Consider the following 21,666-nt stretch of genomic DNA (forward strand, 5'->3'; position numbering starts at 1 on the left):
AACGTGCCTCTCATATATTTGATCGCCAGTGGTTTTGCCGTGAAAGACGGACAGATAAACAGATACACACACTTTCTCATTTATAATATTATACAAGTATAAGTAGGTATATAAGTATGGATTCTGTAGCATAAAAGTCACAGTAAATGTATATTTTCTATGAGAACGTGAATAGAGCACCCCGCAAAGGCTACTCACTAAAACCAAAACTACATACATGTTCAGTGACCGTTAAAAATGTACCGCCTTTTTTATTATAAATGGACTTTACTCTTGGCCACAGACTAGCCGAAGGCAAAGAACCAACCTGTAACGGCCCAGCCACGACATTGGTCTAAGCGCGACAGCGGTGAGCGGCAGCCATACGTGCGAATGAAAAGTCCCATCGCTGTGTCTCGCTCCAATGTATGGCCGCCGTTCACCGCTGCCGCGCTTAGACCAATGTCGTGGCTGAGCCGTAAAAACTAGTCATCATCCTCCTTGCGTTATCCCGGCATTTGCCACTGGGGTCCGCTTTGACAATTAATCCCAAGATTTGGCGAAGGCACCAGTTTTACGAAAGCGACTGCCATCTGACCTTCCAACCCGAAGGGTAACTATTAGACCTTATTGGAATTAGTCCGGTTTCCTCACGGTGTTTTCCTTCACCGAAAAGCGACTGGCAATTATCAAATGACATTTCGCACATAAAATAAACTAGTACACTCCTTTTTCAAATAAGGGGGTAAAACTCATGGTAGACGGTCTGTATGTATACTAGTGACACTCGGGTCGCAACGAATCAGTCTCGCGGTAAAATGTCCAGACAAATGTCGAGTGTACGCACAATTTAAATATCACCAGTACTATGACTTTATCAAATTCCACAAGGTTAAAATGAATATATGCAATAACAAATATATACCTAACTTCCGTCAATCCAAGCACGACAATGCCTGGTTCTCCTCCTTGAATGATAAACGCATGAGGCGTCACGAGCAGTTTCTCGAAGGGTACAAGCCTTGTATAACAAGTGCGCGAACTGTCAAATCGTATGGGTTGTCATGGAAACACACTTGTAATACAAGGCCCGCCCATCTGGGGAGCATACTGCCGTGTGTGCGGACGAGGGATCCTCTCTCGAATTAGGCTATACAGCCACGAACGTAAGTGTCGCAAGAATGCTGCTTGAATCATCTGTTATAGATGCAAAGGCCTGTTATTATAAACCTTCAAGCGAGGCTAGACTTGTAGCCGTTAACGTATTTTTCTCAAACTTGTAGCAAAAGAACCTATACGTGAATTAACGCCGTGGCTTGCGTGACGACGGCGTGACTGCGCAACGCGGAGCGACGAAATAAACCCTTTGATCACTATAGAAGGGTCTTATGTGGGCGACGTCAATGAACATCGATGATAGGCGATGCGATGCGACAGTTATGGCCGCGCGATCGTCGTCCACGTAAGCCGCGGCATAAGACGCTGCCCAGCCGGAAAGTGGAGTTGCTAATTTCAACCTTTTTTATTTGCAGTACGCCTGCTAGAGCTGCTTGGTAATAATGTATTCACGAAATCAAATCATGAAACATTACGTACTTAATATAATAAATACATTTAACTCGCATTAACTATTGGCTTCACTTCAGTGCGATCTACAATTATGTATTGTTATGGTGCATTAACAATTTAATTTGTCTAACATAATAACTATTAATTATTAACTCATCAACCACAGCATCCCACTAATTCAGTCGAAACTAATTGATTTGCCACGCTTAATTACTCACTAAGTGGGAATGTATTGAATTGTATATTATGCTAATTATTTTCACCTATCAACAATCATATTTTGAAGTATAGTCACATTGTCCGTTTTTGGCGCTGGTCGCTGCGTCTCGCTTGTCTGTCATTTCTATCTGTGGCATCGTAGCTCTCGAACAGATGAATCAATTTAGTTTTTTTTTTGTTTGAAAGCTGAATTAGTCGGGAGTATTCTTAGCCGTGTTTCATGAAAATTGGCCCACTATGTCAGAGTTTTTTTCAAAATTTTAATTTTGTGGTTAGGTTATATCGTTTGTTAACACTTAAGTAGGTTGAACCTGCAGGGTCCTTGTATGTATACTTCTGGTTTATCTAACGCTGTGTGGCGTTAATGCTTTATAAAATTCATACGTAAGTTTAGGGAGGTTTCTGACTAGTGTATTTTTACTAGAGTAACGGTAGTTACGTGCATAAGTACGCATCTTAAGGCCATGCCAGGATAAGCTAAGTGAATCTGCCCCCAGCGAGTTTTGGCTTGAATTTTTGTATTAGTATTTAGTATTCTAATGAACACAAGTTAAATTATAATCTATTGAAAATATTTCAACTTGTGCTGTCTTAAAGTAGTCACACTACTATGTATATAAATTAAAACCGAAATAAATTACATATATGAAAGAAAAAGTGACCAAGTCCTCTGGTGCCTGAGGCTGGAAATGAACCAGCGTACTATCCATCGCGGGAGATGCCTCTTTATCCGCTCGGCCACCCAGGTCACAGCTGTCGAGGTCGAAATTATCTCTCATATGAGTAATCTATACAAGGACTCGTTCCAGCCTCAGGCACCAGAGGACTTGGTCACTTTTTCTTTCATATATGTAATAATTTATTTCGGTTTTCGGTTTTAGTATTATGCCAAATTTCAGCTCCCAAAACTTTACAGTTTAGTAATTTAAAAAAAAATTTAAACTTTCTTCGATATTTTTTTTTCTGGGCAGCCGATTTTGACGTGCGTCACGTATATTGTACATGTAGGTAGGACAATTATATGATATTAATTTTGTGTTATATTGCCATACAAAAACTTAAAAAAAAAAAAAAAAAATATTTTTTTTTAAAGTATTATCACGCAAGCGACACCTCCAGATTTTTCATCAAAGTAAGCCTCTTTAATAAGCTACCAAATGAATATAAATACTTAATTTTATCTGTGGTAGAACAAGGTGTTTTTTTTTATTGAATACATCACAATACATTTTACTCCCATACAGGCATACACGCTCGTTAAAACGAATCGCTGACAAACTCTAGAGAAACGTGCACGTTCGTCATAAACACTGGCCACTAATAAAAATTTTTAAAAATATATGAATATTTTTTTTTTATGAAAAAAAAGTCACAAATTGCGAAAAACTTTTCTCATACAATTTGTATGAAAAATTTTTTTTTTCCCATGGTGTTTTACTGATGCCAATCGATTCCTCGAAAAAATCTGGAGGTGTCGCTTGCGTGATAATACTTTAAAAAAAATTGTTTTTTTTTTTAGTTTTTGTATGGCAATATAACACGAAATTAATATCATATAATTGTCCTACCTACATGCACAATATACGTGACGCACGTCAAAATCGGCTGTCCAGAAAAAAAAATATCGAAGAAAGTTTAAATTTCGTTTTTTTTTTTTTAATTACTAAACTGTAAAGTTTTGGGAGCTGAAATTTGGCATACTAGATACTAATACAAAGACGAATCAATAAAAAAAAATTCAAGCCAAAACTCGCTGGGGGCAGATTCACTTAGCTTATCCTGGCATGGCCTTTCCATGTATTTGTATTGTTTACGCGCGTTGTTTTACTATATTTGATTTGTACATTACAAGCTCGACACTATAAGTTTCATGATCTCTGTCTTACCATATAAAAAGATCATACGATCCCATACATTAAAATGCGACCGCCTAAGAACGCGCATACACTACAAGATTTCGCCACAAAAAAAATGTCTTGTATAGCTTTCGATTATACTTGTAGATGGTGTTAAGTGTCACTTTTGACATTGATTTATGGCGCTCGAAAGTGACACTTAACGCCAATCAACAAATAATCGATGGCAACAAGGCATTTTTTGTGTGGTTCGCTCGTAGTTTGCGCGTTCTTAGGCGGTCGCATTTTAATGTATAGGATGGTATGATCTTCTTATATTTAATCAATGGTCTTACATAAATACAGGCTTGAGTTTATTTATTTATTTATTTATTTGTGTCAATGCTCGTATAAAATGCAGTCTGTACCTTCAGGAAATTTACCTAATTCTGACATCCTGTAACAGTTAAAATACTATCACAGCATATACTGTGTGAACATGCCAGTGACAATTTTAAATGAATTTCCGTGGAAACAGTGCGCGCTGCGTTACTTTGTAGTTTTTGTCAACGTTAACGTTTAAACGTTGCCGTGCACGTGAAAACGTGGCCAGGTGTACACACGTCACGTAACGCTGTTTTATGGAGCGTGAGTTGGATCCTTTTATGTAGTTCCTTTTGTTATAAATTGGTGATTCATAAATTTTGGGATTTAGTGATCAAAGCGAATTTTGATTTTTGTGATGTTGAATTTCCATGACACATGCATATGCAACACCAATTGACAGTAAATCTTATATAATTCGCCAGTATTTATTTATTATTCTATAGAATTTATTGACACATATTTAATTGTATATTTTGTTTAGCGGTTACAGAATGGTAATAGGTACAATCCTGAATTGTTTGTTCCGCTACTTTTTTAGGGTTCCGTAGTCAACTAGGAACCCTTATAGTTTCGCCATGTCTGTCTGTCCGTCCGTCCGTCCGTCCGTCCGTCCGCGGATAATCTCAGTAACCGTTAGCACTAGAAAGCTGAAATTTGGTACCAATATGTATATCAATCACGCCAACAAAGTGCAAAAATAAAAAATGGGAAAAAATGTTTTATTAGGGTACCCCCCCTACATGTAAAGTGGGGGCTGATTTTTTTTTTCATTCCAACCCCAACGTGTGATATATTGTTGGATAGGTATTTAAAAATGAATAAGGGTTTACTAAGATCGTTTTTTGATAATATTAATATTTTCGGAAATAATCGCTTCTAAAGGAAAAAAAGTGCGTCCCTCTAACTTTTGAACCATATGTTTAAAAAATATGAAAAAAATCACAAAAGTAGAACTTTGTAAGGACTTTCTAGGAAAATTGTTTTGAACTTGATAGGTTCAGTAGTTTTTGAGAAAAATACGGAAAACTACGGAACCCTACACTGAGCGTGGCCCGACACGCTCTTGGCCGGTTTTTATTTGGATAGTACAGGTAAGAATATTTGAAAAGCACACATGATAGTACTTTGTCTTATATTCCTCGTTTCGAAATAATTAGACTTTTTGCTGAATATTTTATGACAGTATTTAAAAGATCAGCACAAAACAAAAGAAGTAGGTAAATGTAGGTACTGAACTGTATCCCCATTACACGTGCTCACTAAACTTTAACTTAACGACTAAACTAACACGTTCAGTAAATCGCTTAAATTACAACCATCAATCAGATCCAATCACAGATCAGATAACGCTATAAATTGCCAACCTAATTAAAACATTCCAAATCAAAATTCGAATATTTGTAGGTTTAAAATACGAGCGAACTTCCTCGGCAATCCCGCCAATATGGAAGGAGTAACGGGAAAACTTATATAGGCGAAGTTCGCACTAGACCATTCGGTTTTTGAATTTTAGAACGCTATTTTTACGGAGCGGCCGTTTTGTTTTTGGCGCGCGAATGCGTTGCGATAAAATGGCGCGAAGTTTTTTTGAGAACTAAAGTGAGAAAGGTTGTAATACTTGTAATGTTTGTGTTGGATGAATACTTGTAATGATCTTACAGTTCTAGACTAAGACGCAGTGATGTATCTATTGCGAAATATTTAAGGTTTAGAGCGTGACAAGATATGATATAATAACACTGACGACCATACATTGAAGTTTGCGTGAAAAAATAGGAGATCTTATAAGATAAAGATTTTATTTTTTGAATTGGTTGAACAAAAGTAGGTAACGTTTGAAGACCATACTTATTCTATGTTTAAATTATTTGCTCGAGTCAGGTCACACCCGTTATTTCCTAATGTGAACTTCTAAATCTCCACTAGTATCTTTTTATCTAAGTAAGTACTTACAATCAATCCATCATCTGTGTCATCGCTTATGATAAATTTAGTTTGCTACTAAAACCAGCCTGGTTGTAAAAAACTACTTAGTTATAGTTGAAAACAACGTCATCCCGGTCCCGGTGCCGAGAAAAAAGTTTATTCGTTGATACTTTATATTTGGCTTTGCCCTCAATGCACTCAAACAAAATACCACTTTGGAGCGATGTGAGCATCGAGAAATTTACTTCGTGATTTTTCCCCAGCCCCTTTTGGCCTGACTGACCAATCGGAGCGCAGTTTTAATGAATTCGTCGAATTAAATCTCGCCGGTATCGCTTACTGAAAATTAATGGATGCCTGCATTCATTGCGGCCGAGTGAAATACTTGCAATGTTTCATATCGTATCATGTGTTTATTGTTTTTCGGAACGTTTACTTTACTCGTAGTATTTAATCTTATTACTGAATGATGCGTTCTGCTTTAAATATGATATTTATTTTCAGTACGTTTAATTTAATATGTACTTATGGAATTTCCCTGAAGATAATAAATAAAGCTTTAATGCGGTATGGTACTTATCTTGTCCATTATATACCTCTGTATGTTAAGAACGTTACTTTGACAGTAAAATGTCAATATCATCTTTCTTACAACTTTTTCGAATATGGCCACAAATCTAATTATTTGCTAATTCATGTTAATACAGAGTGAAATAAAAAGAACCGTTCAAACTTTGCATAGTGACTTTTGAGGTTATAATGAACAATATTTACTATGGGACCAATGCTGAAATCGCAAAAAAAATTGGGCATTTCATACATTTCAACTGTCATGATGCAGCTCATTTCTAATATGGAACGGCCACATTTTTTTCGCGATTTCAGAGCATTGGTCCTATAATAAAAGTTGTTCATTATGACCTCAAAAGTCACTATGCAAAGTTTTAACGGTCCTTTTTTATTTCATCTGGTATTTTTACATACCTACATACATAAGTTTAGTACGTATAGTTTTACCCAGATAATGGCACATTTATGTTTTTTCCTATTTAAAAAGTTCAACGACTTTTCTTAAAGTTAATTATTAAGTTTATGTAATTGAGAGACTGTTGATCCCACAGACAAACTCGTTCCAGAGTTTTGTGGGACTATATGTTAGATATAAGTTTGTCACTGTATTTTAATAACAAAAAATAATAATAAAGCAAACTTCATAGAGAGGGACATGCTGCGCCGACCCCAAATGACTGGGACAATGTCAGGCCAATGATGATGATGCATGAGTTCATAGTACTTGCACCTAAAAATATATAATTTTTTCATAGCACGCCCATCTCCACCGCGCAACTGCACGGCGAACAGAATCCTCAAGAGTGGAGAAACATTTCTGTCAGTCCGATGCTTGGCCGGGTACGACGGAGGGCTAAGTCAAAGATTCACGCTGGACGCTCTTGGAGACAACATTAGAACATTAGCCAACACAACAGCATCGAATTTTGGTGAGCCTTTACCTTACTAGTTAGTACATATATCCTTGCACCATAAGAGAAAACTCCTTGAAAATGCACAGCTTTTCCTCCTCCTAGAATCCTCAAGAATACGGAAGCATTCTTGTCAGTTCGGTTCGGTGTTTGGAGTAGGCTTACTTTAGTCAAAGATTCACACTGGACGCTTTTGGAGACAACATAAGAACGCTGGCCAACACCACAGCATCAAATTTTGGTGAGATTTATAGAAGGACCAGAGAGAATCCTTTGACATCCTGAAAAGCGTACCGCGAACAGAATCAAGAGCAAGGAAGCTTTTCTTCTCTGAGGGACCATATCACAACATTAACCACAGCGTTGAATTTTGGTAATATTTTTTATGATCTGCAGTGACAGGTGGCTTTTGTTTCAAATTTGGCTAGACACACACTTCTCATACACACGCGCCCCAATTTTTTACAAACCATATTCTTCTTACTCAGATCTGGTAGTGTGGCTGAACGTCAGCTGGTCGTCGTTAGAAGATCTCACGGAGGACGAGATCCTCGGCGTGGTGGCCAGGAACAGCAAGGGCGCTTCTGAACCGGCCCTTCTAAGGGACCTTGTGTTTCGGGACGCCGCTAAAAGAACGGGTAAGGCCTTTTCACTTATTAAAAGTAAACATGATGAGCTTTTTAATGGAATGCGATGCTGATGAATTTTATTTAGCCCTAAAAGCTTGTCCTCATTCGGTCAAGAGTCATTTGTAATTGCAGTGTTAAACAGATATCCAGAGGTATAAAAGACAACAAAATAAATATAAGAAGGGAATGTAATAATGCACCCCGGTAACGTACTCAACAAGTGGCATTAGAAGTAGGCAGAGATGTAGAATGTACCTGATAAGTACTTTTTCGGTTTCTTGGCACGAGTCAAATGACATCAGTCGTTGTCAGGAATAAGCTTGCGAGTATTGTGGAAGAGGACAACATTGTAAGCATACCTACAATGTGGCCGTAGTAATATTTTGTTTTGTTTTCAGAAGAAACCATGCCTCGCATCACGACGAGGTTCCCTGCTGCGGCGGCGCTGGCCGCTCTAGCTGCGCTCGTTACAGCCATCAGTGCTATCGTGGTGTTAGCAGTACGCAGGTAAGGCACAGAGTAGACACACTATTAATTAAAATTGGAACTCCTGTTAAGATCTGAGGAGTGCCTTTTCAAAAGGGCTTATTTCCACTTTGAACTTTTTTTGGGAAATCGAGAAAAACATAAATAATTCCACGGTATTTATTTTGAAATTAATATTTAATTTGCAAAATTGTAATATTGTAAGTTGACGTTAATGCTATGATTACATCAAACGTAACATGTGTACCTAAATAAATATTTAATTACCATGTTTTTGAGAATTAAGCACTTTTGATGCGAACTTTTGGGAATTAAGCCCTTTTGTTGTGGCCTTGTAGCGTAAACGTTATTATTTTAAAATAGTTTTATTTAATTTTTGGATTTTGTATTAAGTTAGTTGATATCAATGTTGTTGTACTACATACATTGGTTTATCCACATAAATAATCATTACACATTTTTCAAAATGTGTTCTAAACTTTGATGATACTCTTTTTTTTTAAAGATCAGGGCGAGACTTTTCGAGCTTTAATCTCAAAACAACACGTAATTTTCTATACTAAAAAAAACTGCATTCATAGTTTAAAAAAAATAAAAAATGGAAATAAGCCCTTTTGAAAAGACACTCCTCATCTGTTCTTACATGTACAGTCTGACCAAAAAGAGTAGAAATTAAAAAGTGGCAACATCGTAGTGTCGTCCCGTTTTCTCACACATATGGATTTGAAAGGGATGACACTATAATGTCGCCACTTTTTAATTTCGACCTTTTTGGTCAAACTGTAGATGTTCCAATACGCCATCTAAAGGCGTTTTAGAGATGACATGGAAAAATTGGCACACATCTGGCAGGCCTTCATAGCTCACTTAGAGGTAGCGCTTGGACCGGTATATCTATTAACCCTTAAATGCATGAAGTTTTCTTTTAACGAGATATTGATATATGTAATAGACAATGGTTTTCTGACTCTGGGAAAAAAAAAATAAGATCGATTTTTATTCGATCTTATTTTTTTAATTTAATAATCGATCTTATTTTTTTTTTTTTTCAACTTATAAGTTGAATAGGCCAAATCTTATTTATATAAATATATCGTAATTGGTAAGTTTTATTTAAAAAAAATACTTCTATTAAAAAGGTACACTATTTGTGAAACCTTTATGATAAAATGTTTAAACATAAACTAATTACTAACTCCGAAATAATCAGCCTAAATCACATACTAAAAATCGTCATCGTCCTGTTTTTTCACACTTTTCCGCCATTTCATCTTAATCCTTAAATAATAAATAGTAAATCATTATATTATTTAATTTATTTAATTGTATATTAAATAATAATAAATACTGAATAATAATTAAGCAATAAATGTGATTATGGATAGCTACATATCGAGCCACGGGCCATCAAATATATGATGCATATATACATCACCATGCATATAAGGGTTAAGAGGCAGGTTTGAGTTACGCTGAAGGTGCCAATATTTTTTTTTAATGTAAAATATAATGCGACAAGATATGTTCGCATTCCATGAGACTGGAATCTGTATGATAACCGATAAAGCTGCAGTCGCGTGTAGGACTTACACTGTAAGTATCTCTTCAGATTGAAGGCAGAAAACCCTTTAACATATACTATCTTGCTCACAGACGAAACGAGAACACGTCAAGCAGCAAGCGCCCCTCCCAATCCGTGGTGCAAGTGGACGCTCAAGGCAGGCGGTACCTCATCGCGTACCCACCAGCAGACAAGCTAGAAACTAAGCCTGACATCTTGAACCCTAAGCCAGGTGAGGACGGTGTATGCAATAGCATATACCAATCCGTGGTGCAAGGGGACGCCCAAGGCAGGAGGTCCCATGATGGCGTATCCACCAGCAGACAAGAGGGAGACTAAGCCTGACTTCTTGAACCCTAAGCCAGGTGAGGACGGTGTATACAATAGCATATACCAATCCGTGGTGCAAGGGGACGCCCAAGGCAGGAGGTCCCATGATGGCGTATCCACCAGCAAGAGGGAGACTAAGCCTGACTTCTTGAACCCTAAGGCAGGTGAGGACGGCGTATGCAATAGCATATACCAATCCGTGATGCAAGGGGACGCCCAAGGCAGGAGGTCCCATGATGGCGTATCCACCAGCAGACAAGAGGGAGACTAAGCCTGACATCTTGAACCCTAAGCCAGGTGAGGACGGCGTATGCAATAGTGTATACCAATCCGTGGTGCAAGGGGACGCCGAAGGCAGGAGGTCCCATGATGGCGTATCCACCAGCAGACAAGAGAGAGACTAAGTCCGTTTTCACATTATCCGATCCGATATCGGATGTCGGAAGGATTTCAATAGAAAAAATCCAAGATGGCGCCTGTAATGTATGAGATATCGGTCCGACATCCGATATCGGATCGGATAATGTGAAAACGCTTTAAGCCTGACATCTTGAACCCTAAGCCAGGTGAGGACGGCGTATGCAATAGTGTATACCAATCCGTGGTGCAAGGGGACGCCCAAGGCAGGAGGTACCTGATCGCGTACCCACCCGCTGACAAGCTGGAAACTAATCCTGACATTAGACTTATGTGCATTGACCGGGATATAGACCGGGATTACCTTTTTGATTTTCGTCCAGCTCCCGATATTTCGACGCAGTTGCATGCATCATCACGGAAAACTGAAGAAGGCGGGTGAATGTCAAATTTTTGCGTAGACAGCGCGCGATCTACCCCCATTCGCGCGCGTCGGCTGCGTTCACTTTCAGCGTTACCACTGGTCGCATTTACATTCGCTGGTATCGGGATCTTGGCGAAAACGAAAAAGGTAATCATGGTCTATATCCCGGTCAATATAAGTTTATAATGAAAATAACCGTGAATCATACAAAACTCTTACACCTGACATCTTGAAACTTAAGCCTGATGACTACGTTTGATTTTTGCAATGACGTAATAAATATGCGTTGCAATCTGTTGTTCTTGGTACACAAGACAGACGGTACATCATCGGGAACCCACCAACTTAGAAAGTAAATCTTGAACCTTGAATCCTAAATCGTTTCCACATTATCAGATGCCATAACGGATGTCGGAAAGATTTCAATGGAAAAAATCCAATATGGCGCCTGTAATGTATGGGATATCGGTCCGACATCCGATATCGGATCGGATAATGTGAAAACGCACTAATCGTGACGGTTGTTAACACTGTAGGTATGCGTTCGTCCGAATTCGTTGTGTATACGGGGCAAGGCATGGCGAAACTAGTATCTAGGTTCCTCGTGGTGTACTATGGATTTAATTAATTTATTATATTATTTTTTATTATTTTGTGGTGTTTTATTGTGTTCATTAATCTGCAATGACATATGAAACTCCTGATCAAAAATATCAGATTTTTAAAGTGTAATCTTGTAAATTTTGGTTAACGGCTTAAAACTTGTTAGGTATACACTAGCTGTATCCCGTATTCTTATAATAATAATCCATATTCCTATCCCGTATTCCTAGACAAACTAACACAACGAGACTAGACACGCTAATAAATGGAGTGGACTCGCCGAGAAGCGTTGTCTTCCATAATTAACGAATGAATCTACATACACAACAGAACTAATACGGATACGGAGGGTATTAGTTAGATGTACCCGTACATATTGTAATTAGTTGCTATGTTGCGTCGTAGGAGCTTGTGAACGATATTCTTATGTTACAATTCTTCATACGTTGATTTTTATCAAAATACTAGATTTTGCCCGCGTCTTCGCTCGCGTTAGAAAGAGACAAAAAGTAGCCTATGTCACTTCATCCCTTCAACTATCTCCACTTAAAAATTCACGTCAATTCGTCGCTCCGTTTTGCCGTGAAAAACGGACAAACAAACAGACACATACACTTTCCCATTTATAATATTAGTATGGATATAAAAGAAGAAACTGACTGACTGACATATCAACGCACAGCCGAAACCGCTGGTCCTAGAGATTCCAAATTTTTCACGTAGGTCCCTTATAAGATGTAGAGGAGCACCAAGAAAGGATTTTTTAAAATTCACATCCTAAGGAGGTGAAATGGGGGTCCAAAGTTAAACGTTTGAATAAGATTACTTTTAGTAGGCACGCGGGCGAAGCTGCGGGAATAAGCTAGTACTTTATAACTTAACTTTATAACATTTTGCCTATATTTGGAATTTACCTCTGACGTTTCGATGAGGACGTTGTCTACGCGGCTTTGAAAAAGTCTGGACTTTATCATACCTACATAAAATGCGCACACCGTCTATTAACATCGATGTAAATAGGATAGCAATATGAATAGAACAGAACAGAATATACTTTATTTAACATCAAATTGGACAAATACAAGATAGATAGGTACATACAACACAAACTCGATGCTAAATGGGATCCCACTCAGCATGTTGCCACGGCAAGCCGAGGCGCTGATTTTCAGTGGGACCCTGACTTAATAAACTAAGCTAGGAACTAAACTAAAACTAAAACGAGTGACAGCACAAATATCAGGGAACAGTTAGGTATGAACTATTACAAGTCAATTGACAGAGTGTCCACAAGATGCAACAATGACTGGCAATACAATTAATGATAGAAAATACAGTAACACGAAACAAACACTCGACAAATGGATACATAGATACATACATAGCAGAGAAGGTAAGACTTTTTTTAGTGTTATTCCCCCAGCGAGGCGCAGCAGGTTTTAAAATGTTTACCGCATCTTAATAGATTTGGCCGTTTACAAAAATATGTTCAACATTTAAATTTAAAACTATGAAAATTTAGTGTATTTACCGACCTTGAACAAGAGAAGAATAAGAAAAAATAATATAAATAGCTTATTTGCTTTCCATAAACGAAACAATAGTTTTTATGTAAATAATAATAATAATAACTTTTGGTATGATTAGGAGCAGATCTACTCCATAATATTCGTATCATCATCCTCCTCCTTGCGTTATCCCGGCATTTGCCACGGCTCATGGGAGCCTGGCGTCCGCTTTGACAACTAATCCCAAGATTTGGCGTTGGCACTAGTTTTTACGAAAGCGACTGCCACGTGACCTTCCAAGGGTAAACTAGACCTTATTGGAATTAGTCCGGTTTCCTCACGATGTTTTCCTTCACCGAAAAGCGACTGGCAAATATCAAATGACATTTCACACATAAATTTCGAAAAACTCATTGGTGCGAGCCGGGATTCGAACCCGCGATCTCCGGAACGAAAGTCGCACGTACTTACCGCTAGGCTACCAGCGCTCCATAATACTCGTATATTTATTCGACCTAAATATGCACGAATTCACAAAGGTTAACTACTACAAATATGAATGTCAAATTTTGATAGGAACATAAGAAAGGTTAAACAATATCAATTCAAGGTCATTGAGACCCGTTAGCCCCTTAAATATTTTTCACAAGTTAAGTAAAGCTGAAGTTTACTAAGTACCCAATATTTAAGCTAAGCTCCCATATTGGCGTCGACGAATCCCGCCAATGTTTAAGTTTACTCTTACCTTGGATATAAAATTACTTTTCGCAGTAATTTGCGAACTTGAAGCCTAATAGAAGATTTCAAAGTAAAAGTTTATTAAAGAAGGTTGGAAAGGAGTTTCAGTTTACGATTTTCTGGAAATTTCCTTGCAAAATCAATTGCATCGTAGGAAAAGCTCAGGCCTATTTAAGTAGTAATAATATCTAGGCGACCGAGTTTTGCTCGGTTCTATTTTATGATATCACGTCTTTAGATAAAAAAAAACTCCTATAAAAAAAATCTGGCCGGGATTCGAAACCCTGACACCTGCCATCTGTCTGCGAACATTAGACCGACCTCGTACGACTGAGCTACGCGGAGCTGATGCGCGGTCGGCGAAATTAACGACCATATTTTACGTTTACTAACGCGAAAGAACGCATGAAAACTTGAAAATTCCCGTTTTCCGGGATATAAGGCTACGGGTAGATCGATTTTTCACCCCCGAAAACCCCCACATAACAAATTCCAGCAAAACCTTTAGAGCGGTTTCCGAGATCGTCGGTATATACTTATACCTACATAAATCATCATCATCATCATCATCGATGGCCTCTAACTTCAATAATATGATGGGTTAAGCAGCGTCCATTAGATTGCGGCACTTCCGCAAGTGGCTAGTGAGCCCAATGCGAGAACGGCAGCCGCGACCGCAATGCTGGCAGAAGAATGTGGCCGTGTCCAGTGACAGAGGTTGGTTAGCGCGCTGGTGTCTTAATTCTCGCCTAGAGTGAAGAAGGTCAAACCATGCTTGGTCGTGTGCAACTACTCCTTCACCCAGGGCCTTCCTCCAGTGGTCGTGGTCCTCAGCCTCCATTTCCCAGTCGATAGGATTGATCCGGAAGGACAACATATCACGCTTCGCACTGTCCTTAAAACGAAGCATGGGTCGCCCAATCGATCGTTTAGCATACGCTATTTCACTCAGGAGAGTCTTACGTGGCAAACGAGAGGGCTCTATCCTGTGCACGTTGGTTATACATAAATAAATATGCAATAATTGCTCGTTCAAAGGTACCTACAAGATTTTTCTATCACTTGCGGTCTAAGGAAATAGGTCAGCATAGAAAACATAGATAGTGCCGGCCAAAGTAATCAAATATATTTACCTAATGAAATATAATACCGCAAATGTAAACAATTTTATTTGAAACGGAAGTCCATGGTCTTGGGTTTGAATTCTGGAAAGGGCGTTTATTCGTTTGGTAAGCGTGTTCCTGAGCCAGAGGTCTTTTTAATAATACCTAAATATACCAGGCTCCGTACCCGAATGGCACAAACGCTCACGAAAGGAACGCTCTTTCGTATTTCCGCGACAGAGCCAGACTACCTTTCGCGGCGTTTCGTTTTCGTAGAAATGCCATTCGGCTACGGCACCTGTAGATTTTTCCAGAAAGAATAGATACCTTAATTTCTTTTTTGTTTCCTGATATATTTAGCTATTATGACGTTAGACTTATATTGACCGGGATATAGACCGTGATTACGTCACTACTTTAAAAAAAAATTCAATCTTCGTCTGTCAATGAAAAGAAAATTGTAGTAAGTAAGTATGGAATGCATATAGACTTACTGCGTTTTAACTTTGAGGAGCAGCGTGAGATACGAGATTTTTTCAGAGTAGTGACGATTACCTTTTTGATTTTTGTCGAGCTCCCGATATTTCGACGCAGTTGGCATCATGATCACGGAAAACTCTAATCTAAGTAATCACGGTCTATATCCCGGTCAATATAAGTCTAATGAAAATAACCGTGAATTATTCAAAACTCTTATTACGACGTTCACATTCAATTTGATGGTGACCTGACTGTACTAAGTACTACTTAAAAACATAATTTTCTGCATCTGTTTTTTGTTCTGCGGTCTGCGCAAACGTATGGCACCTATTTAAACAGGCTGTGTGCCGTTATTGTGTGGTCAGAACGTTTTTAACGCATATTAGTCATTTTTGCATTTGTTCTGTATGAGCAATCATTGAAAGCCAATAAATATTTTATACGCATATACAAGGTGCTCGCGAGGAACCCGCATAACTTGAACCACGCGTTTCTGAGGCCAAAAGAAAAAATGTTATATGAATTTTAAAATTTTTCGCAGAAAGAATTTTTTTTTTTTACTTTTTTGGACGTATTTTCACATATAAAGTAATTTTTATCCATGAAGTTGGCAATTAAAATGTGTTCCTTAATTTATTTTTCTAAAAACCACATTTTTTGGAAGTTTTTCTTGTCACATTTTGACATCTATCAATGACTACTGTGAGACTATGCTCCACAACTGCGCATCAGCGCCGTTAAGAAGACCTTTTCTGAGTAACAATACGGAAATATTTTTTTTTAATTGGCAATAACTCTGAAACTAAACGAAATCTAGAAAAGTTTATATAACATTTTAGTCTTAAAATGTGACCAAGAATATGCCGTTAAAGTTATATGGGTTCCTCGCGAGCACCTTGTATATGAATGGGTGAGGACCGGGCAGTCAAGAGGGCCTATCTGGGTTGTCCAACTGGACGCCGTCCCGCTGGCCACCCTAAATATCGTTGTGCAGATAGAGTGGAGGCAGATCTCCGTGAACTCTCTCAGGACCGCGTAAAGTGGCGTGCTCTTGTGTTGGAGGCCAAGACTCACTTTGGGTCATCGCGCCAACAAAGTAAGTAAGTAAGTACATATATTAACGCCTGTTTCACGAAAGGGTAGGCCTCAGGATTTTCAATTGCTATGATCCTGACCATCTTCATATTTCACTTTTTTCACTTTAACATTCCACATAATGAACAAGCGCAAGTGACATCCTAGAGTTGCAAGCATCCATAGGCTAAGGTGACGCTTACCACTAGGCGGGTCGTATGCTTGTTTGCCACCATGTAGTACCTATTAAAAAAACACGCTCGCCTGTTTAGGATGCTCCTGATCTGACTTTTCCCCAGGATTTCCCCGATTTGATCAGGAAAAGTCCGCCGAGTTCTGACTCCGTTTCTCCATCATCTCTTTTCAGCAATTCCCGTCAACTTTGTACAATAATTAAGGGAAACGTTAAATTTGTTTTTATTAATTCCTATTTTGTTACCAAGATTTTGTTAATGAATGGAGATTTTATTAAGTTTTATTTCGTCATTAAGGTTCTCTAGTATCTATATTTTCTTAATTATAACAATTATCCTGTATATATCTTACGAAAGTCGAATTATATTACTAAATGTTGGTAACAAAATAGGATCAATTAAAATTTGTTGACGTGGCATTGTACAAAGTTGACGGGAATTGCTGTTTTAATTTAGTCTAAACCAATTAAACCAACCAGGGTTCGAACCTACCTCCTATGACTCTCTTAAACATATATTTTTTTGTTGTACAGAAAGCGAGCCGCCGCGTGTAGTCCTGGAGTCAAGCGACAGCAAAAGCTACACTATTAGGGAGCAAGAGGTCGCATATGCGACACCTACAACACACGATAAAATGGTAAGGTAACACAGGGGACATAGCGTAACGCAGTAGACAATATGGGATATAGTGAACAAGCACTTAATAAACACTACAACATTAGGGAGTAAGACATACGCGGCGTTCGCGAGACCGTCGACCAAATAGCAAGGTAACATAGTGGATGCGTGTGTGGCTATATGCAGGTAACATAGTAAACGGAGGCAAAAATAAAAACAGCAACATCGGGGAGCAACAAGTGGTATATGCGACGCCCTCTATACATGACCAAATGATAAGGTAAAACAATGGACGCGAGTAACATAGTGGACAGTTGACAATAAAAATTATGTCAAAAGGGAGCATGAGGTCGCATACGTGACGCATCACAGACGATGAAATGGTAATGTAACACAGTGGACAACCTTTTATAGATAGCGTCAACAACTCAAGTTACTCCTTGAGGGAGCAAGAGCTCACCTGCCCACGATTAGCCCACAACACACAATCGAATAGTAACGTAAGTGTAGCATTAAATACATAGGAGTTGACGTACGTATGTAATGTATGCTATTGTTGTTTTTTCTGTAGTGTTAGTACTTTTTATTGTTTATTGTTGTTTTAATTATTTAATTCTGGTGTGTATTGTAGCAAACAAATAAATGATTATCTTATCTTATATTATCTTTACGTATGTTCTACGTAGCATTGACGTAGTCCACAAAGGTTCAGCAGGAAAAAAGTGACAGTATAAACGACCGCCACCATCAAATCAAATGGTAACGTAACACAGGGGACAAAACGTAATAAAACGGACAAACCCTTGACGAAATCTTATTTTTTTGCTTTCATTTATTTGTCTCTCACTAACGGACACATTTACTATAAGGGCAAGTCAAATAAAAGCAAAAAGTGTACTTCAGTACTCCCTTCCTTCCAGCCTATTGCTCCCCGGAACAATACCGCAACCCGTACACAAGACGCATTTATTTCCGCTTCAAACGCCATTATTGCATTAATAATTTAAATTTATTCCCTTACAGATGCCGGAGAGATAACAAAAGGAATAGCGGCTCTTGTAAATATAAATGAAATGTTTACTGTAAATTCCAAATTGCCAATTGTAATTTAGACGCTGTGGCGTGGTATCGTTTTTATTTGTAGCGACATCTATCGGTATCGTATCGAGCGGAAATGAGAATGTTGAGATGGATGTGTGGAGTGACCAGAATAGATCGGATCAGGAATGAGTATATTAGGGGAAGTTTGAAAGTTGCGCCTATAACAGAAAAGATGAGGAGTGGCAGGTTGGCGTGGTACGGTCATGTAATGAGGAGGGATGAGTGTCATATAGGCAAAATAATGTTGGAGATGAATGTTGATGGATGGAGAGGGAGGGGGGGGTAAACCCAAACAATGATGGATGGATTGTGTGAAAGAGGACATGAGAAAGAAAGATGTGAGTGTTGAGATGACGAGAGATAGGGGAGAATGGAAGAGGAAGACATGTTGTACCGACCCCACATAACGTGGGATAAGGGTAGGAGGAAGAAGATGGATTGACTCACTTATTGTATATTATATTATAATTTAACATTATTTTAACATTACCTAATTAATATATATGACGGTTGAAAACAAGCTACCCCAATTTCCTAAGTAAAAATATGTATTTTTACAAGTTTTTAGGTATTTAGATTCACCGGTCCCGTTGTCTGTCTATCGATCTTTAATCAAATCTGGCAAGTGGCATTTTTTAAATTTATAGAACTTTACAAGATCATTTTCGTTTTAAATATATCTCCTATTCCTACCATAATAAACCTATCATAATAAATGATAAGTCGTCATTGCGAGAAGCCACTAACACCGCATTTTTATTATATTTCTAATTCTGGAATTTTCCATCTCTTATTTACAATTTCGCTGTCCCTCTAGACTCGTTAGCGTCACACAAATACATTTTCTGTTCTAAAATCAAAGTCTGCTTTTGAATATTTCTTCTTAGAATCATAAATGCGAGCTACAAAGCTTGGGATTGCTCTTGGGATTTTTGCTAAAAATAGTGACAAACATTATAATCGTGAATACGATACCATGCCATAGCATTAGTAATTTATTTAAAGAATTCTTCCATATCATATAAAATACTTATAATCTAATTATTTCAACGGAGTGGTCATATGACTCATGACTCATGTCAACAAAAATAAAGTTACTCACAAGTAATTAAAGAAAATCTTTGTTACGCGACCCCCACTTTCTGCTTGTTTGCTAAATGGCAAAACGTATAGGTACAGTCACCGTCATAAATAAGTGATGATTTCTGTACCTTGTCGCTTTTAAACGTTTGACAATTACGTATGACATTTCATACACGACGTTAAAGCGACAAGGTACAGAAATCATCACTTATTTATGACGCTGACTGTACCGGTACTACTGCTACAAAATTGGACGCTCTGCGTAAAAAAGTACTAAATAATAAAACTAATGTTTCACCACTTTAAAAATTATGTGATTGGCTACCGTCGCTACTTGCTATGAGACCACTCTTTTGAAACGTGTATGTAAATATTGGTTTCGTCCGCATTCACTTTTTGGATGGGGTTCCATAAGTAACCGAGACGGGGCGCCGCAAAACTTTATTATGACTTGTCTTAAGGGTATGCAGATGCACCCAACGTGCAACTTTGTCGCTGCAACTATTTGCTCGCGCATCCAGTGTGTGAAGAGTAGCATCGCTACGTGCGCGCACTTCCATAGATAGATAGATAGCCCATAGATTGATGGTGTGAGAGACGACGTAGTTGCGGCGACAAAGTTGTCCCTGGGCGCATAAAGGTAACCTGAAAGTGTTGCAATGAAGTTGCAGATAGTGTCAGCGGTATCTGAGCTAAACCTTAAACACAATAACAATAGGGATTTAGAAATGTTACAGACAGACAGACGGACTGATAGATGAACCTATTTGTTATGTTGTTAGTCGCCATCAAGAAAGGTCCTCAAGGACTATCGGTTTTGTACGTTTGTTAAAAATGGAAATTGTATATCAATATTTTTGACCTTTGAACCTTTAAAAAATAATGAAAAGCGCCAACAAAGGACCAATGAATTCAAAAACCTCGAAAAAAAAAGAAGCCACCCAAGCGCCGACTAGTCGGTAGTAGAATACCTACGACGATTTGCCGTAAAAAAAAAGGTTATTGGCGTAGGTATTCACCTACGACGATTTGCCGTAAAGGTTATTGGCGCCCCGTCTCTTTAATACCCCTATATAACTATTTCTAAGAAATGTACACTTGTACAGTCACGTCAAAAATATTTATACGAATAAATTGTCAAAAGCATGTATGATGTATGCTAAACCTTGTTGCTCATATATTAAATTAGTCTATGTATATTTTTATTTAACACATTGTGCGTACCGATATTTTCTGACGTGGCGGATTATTCAATAAAAATAGGTTTTTTACTATAAATGTAAGATATGCGTTGTAATAAATATAAGTCAGACGAATTCGGATGGACCCCATATTGATATTATAACTAGTTAAAAAGAATATTAAATATTTAACATAGTGTTTATGTAAATTATTGTAATTATAGAAATAAATGTTGACTCATAAAATTGACGTTTTATTTACAATTCTCTAAGTAGTTACAAGTTGTAATCCATACTATCCATACTAATATCCATACTAATATTATAAATGAGAAAGTGTGTGTGTCTGTTTGTTTGTCCGTCTTTCACGGGCTTCACGGCAAAACGGAGCGACGATTTGTCGTGATTTTTTAAGTGGAGATAGTTGAAGGGATGGAGAGTGACATAGGCAACTTTTTGTCCCTTCCCCCCCCCCCCCCACTTTTCTGAAAATGAGGGGTGGAAGTTTGTATGGAGCATTCCGCGATTTTCGAATTTAACGCGAGCGAAGCCGCGGGCAGAAGCTAGTATTTAATATTTATTTAATATTAATTTATTCAATTACAATCATAAGCTTACAGTGTGGTACCAAAGCGCCTATAATGTTATTAGGAGGTATTTAACAATATTAAAACAGAATAATTAAATTAATCAATACATAAATTAAATTTTAGCTAAATTCATTGCAAAGTACGCGTACTTTACACAATAACGTGTGCCAGCTATCGGCAAACACGTCGGCATCCTGGCTTAAAACGAGT

The 21,666-nt window shown here is 38.0% G+C and overlaps 1 protein-coding gene across 1 annotated transcript in view; it reads left to right on the forward strand.

Annotated features, from left to right (window-relative positions):
- The window catches only part of LOC125229156 (hemicentin-2-like), a 308,679-nt gene extending 289,928 nt beyond the window's left edge, over nucleotides 1-18,751 (forward strand). The window contains exons 13-18 of the mRNA XM_048133942.1: nucleotides 7,241-7,414; nucleotides 7,885-8,034; nucleotides 8,424-8,532; nucleotides 10,165-10,304; nucleotides 17,417-17,520; nucleotides 18,525-18,751. Of these exons, the coding sequence (XP_047989899.1) occupies nucleotides 7,241-7,414; nucleotides 7,885-8,034; nucleotides 8,424-8,532; nucleotides 10,165-10,304; nucleotides 17,417-17,520; nucleotides 18,525-18,539 (692 nt within the window). The 3' untranslated portion in view covers nucleotides 18,540-18,751. The remainder of the gene's footprint in view (nucleotides 1-7,240; nucleotides 7,415-7,884; nucleotides 8,035-8,423; nucleotides 8,533-10,164; nucleotides 10,305-17,416; nucleotides 17,521-18,524) is intronic.
- Nucleotides 18,752-21,666: the final 2,915 nt, after the last annotated feature.

Source organism: Leguminivora glycinivorella, chromosome 1 (assembly GCF_023078275.1).
Source record: "Leguminivora glycinivorella isolate SPB_JAAS2020 chromosome 1, LegGlyc_1.1, whole genome shotgun sequence".
Taxonomy (NCBI): Eukaryota; Metazoa; Arthropoda; class Insecta; order Lepidoptera; family Tortricidae; genus Leguminivora; species Leguminivora glycinivorella.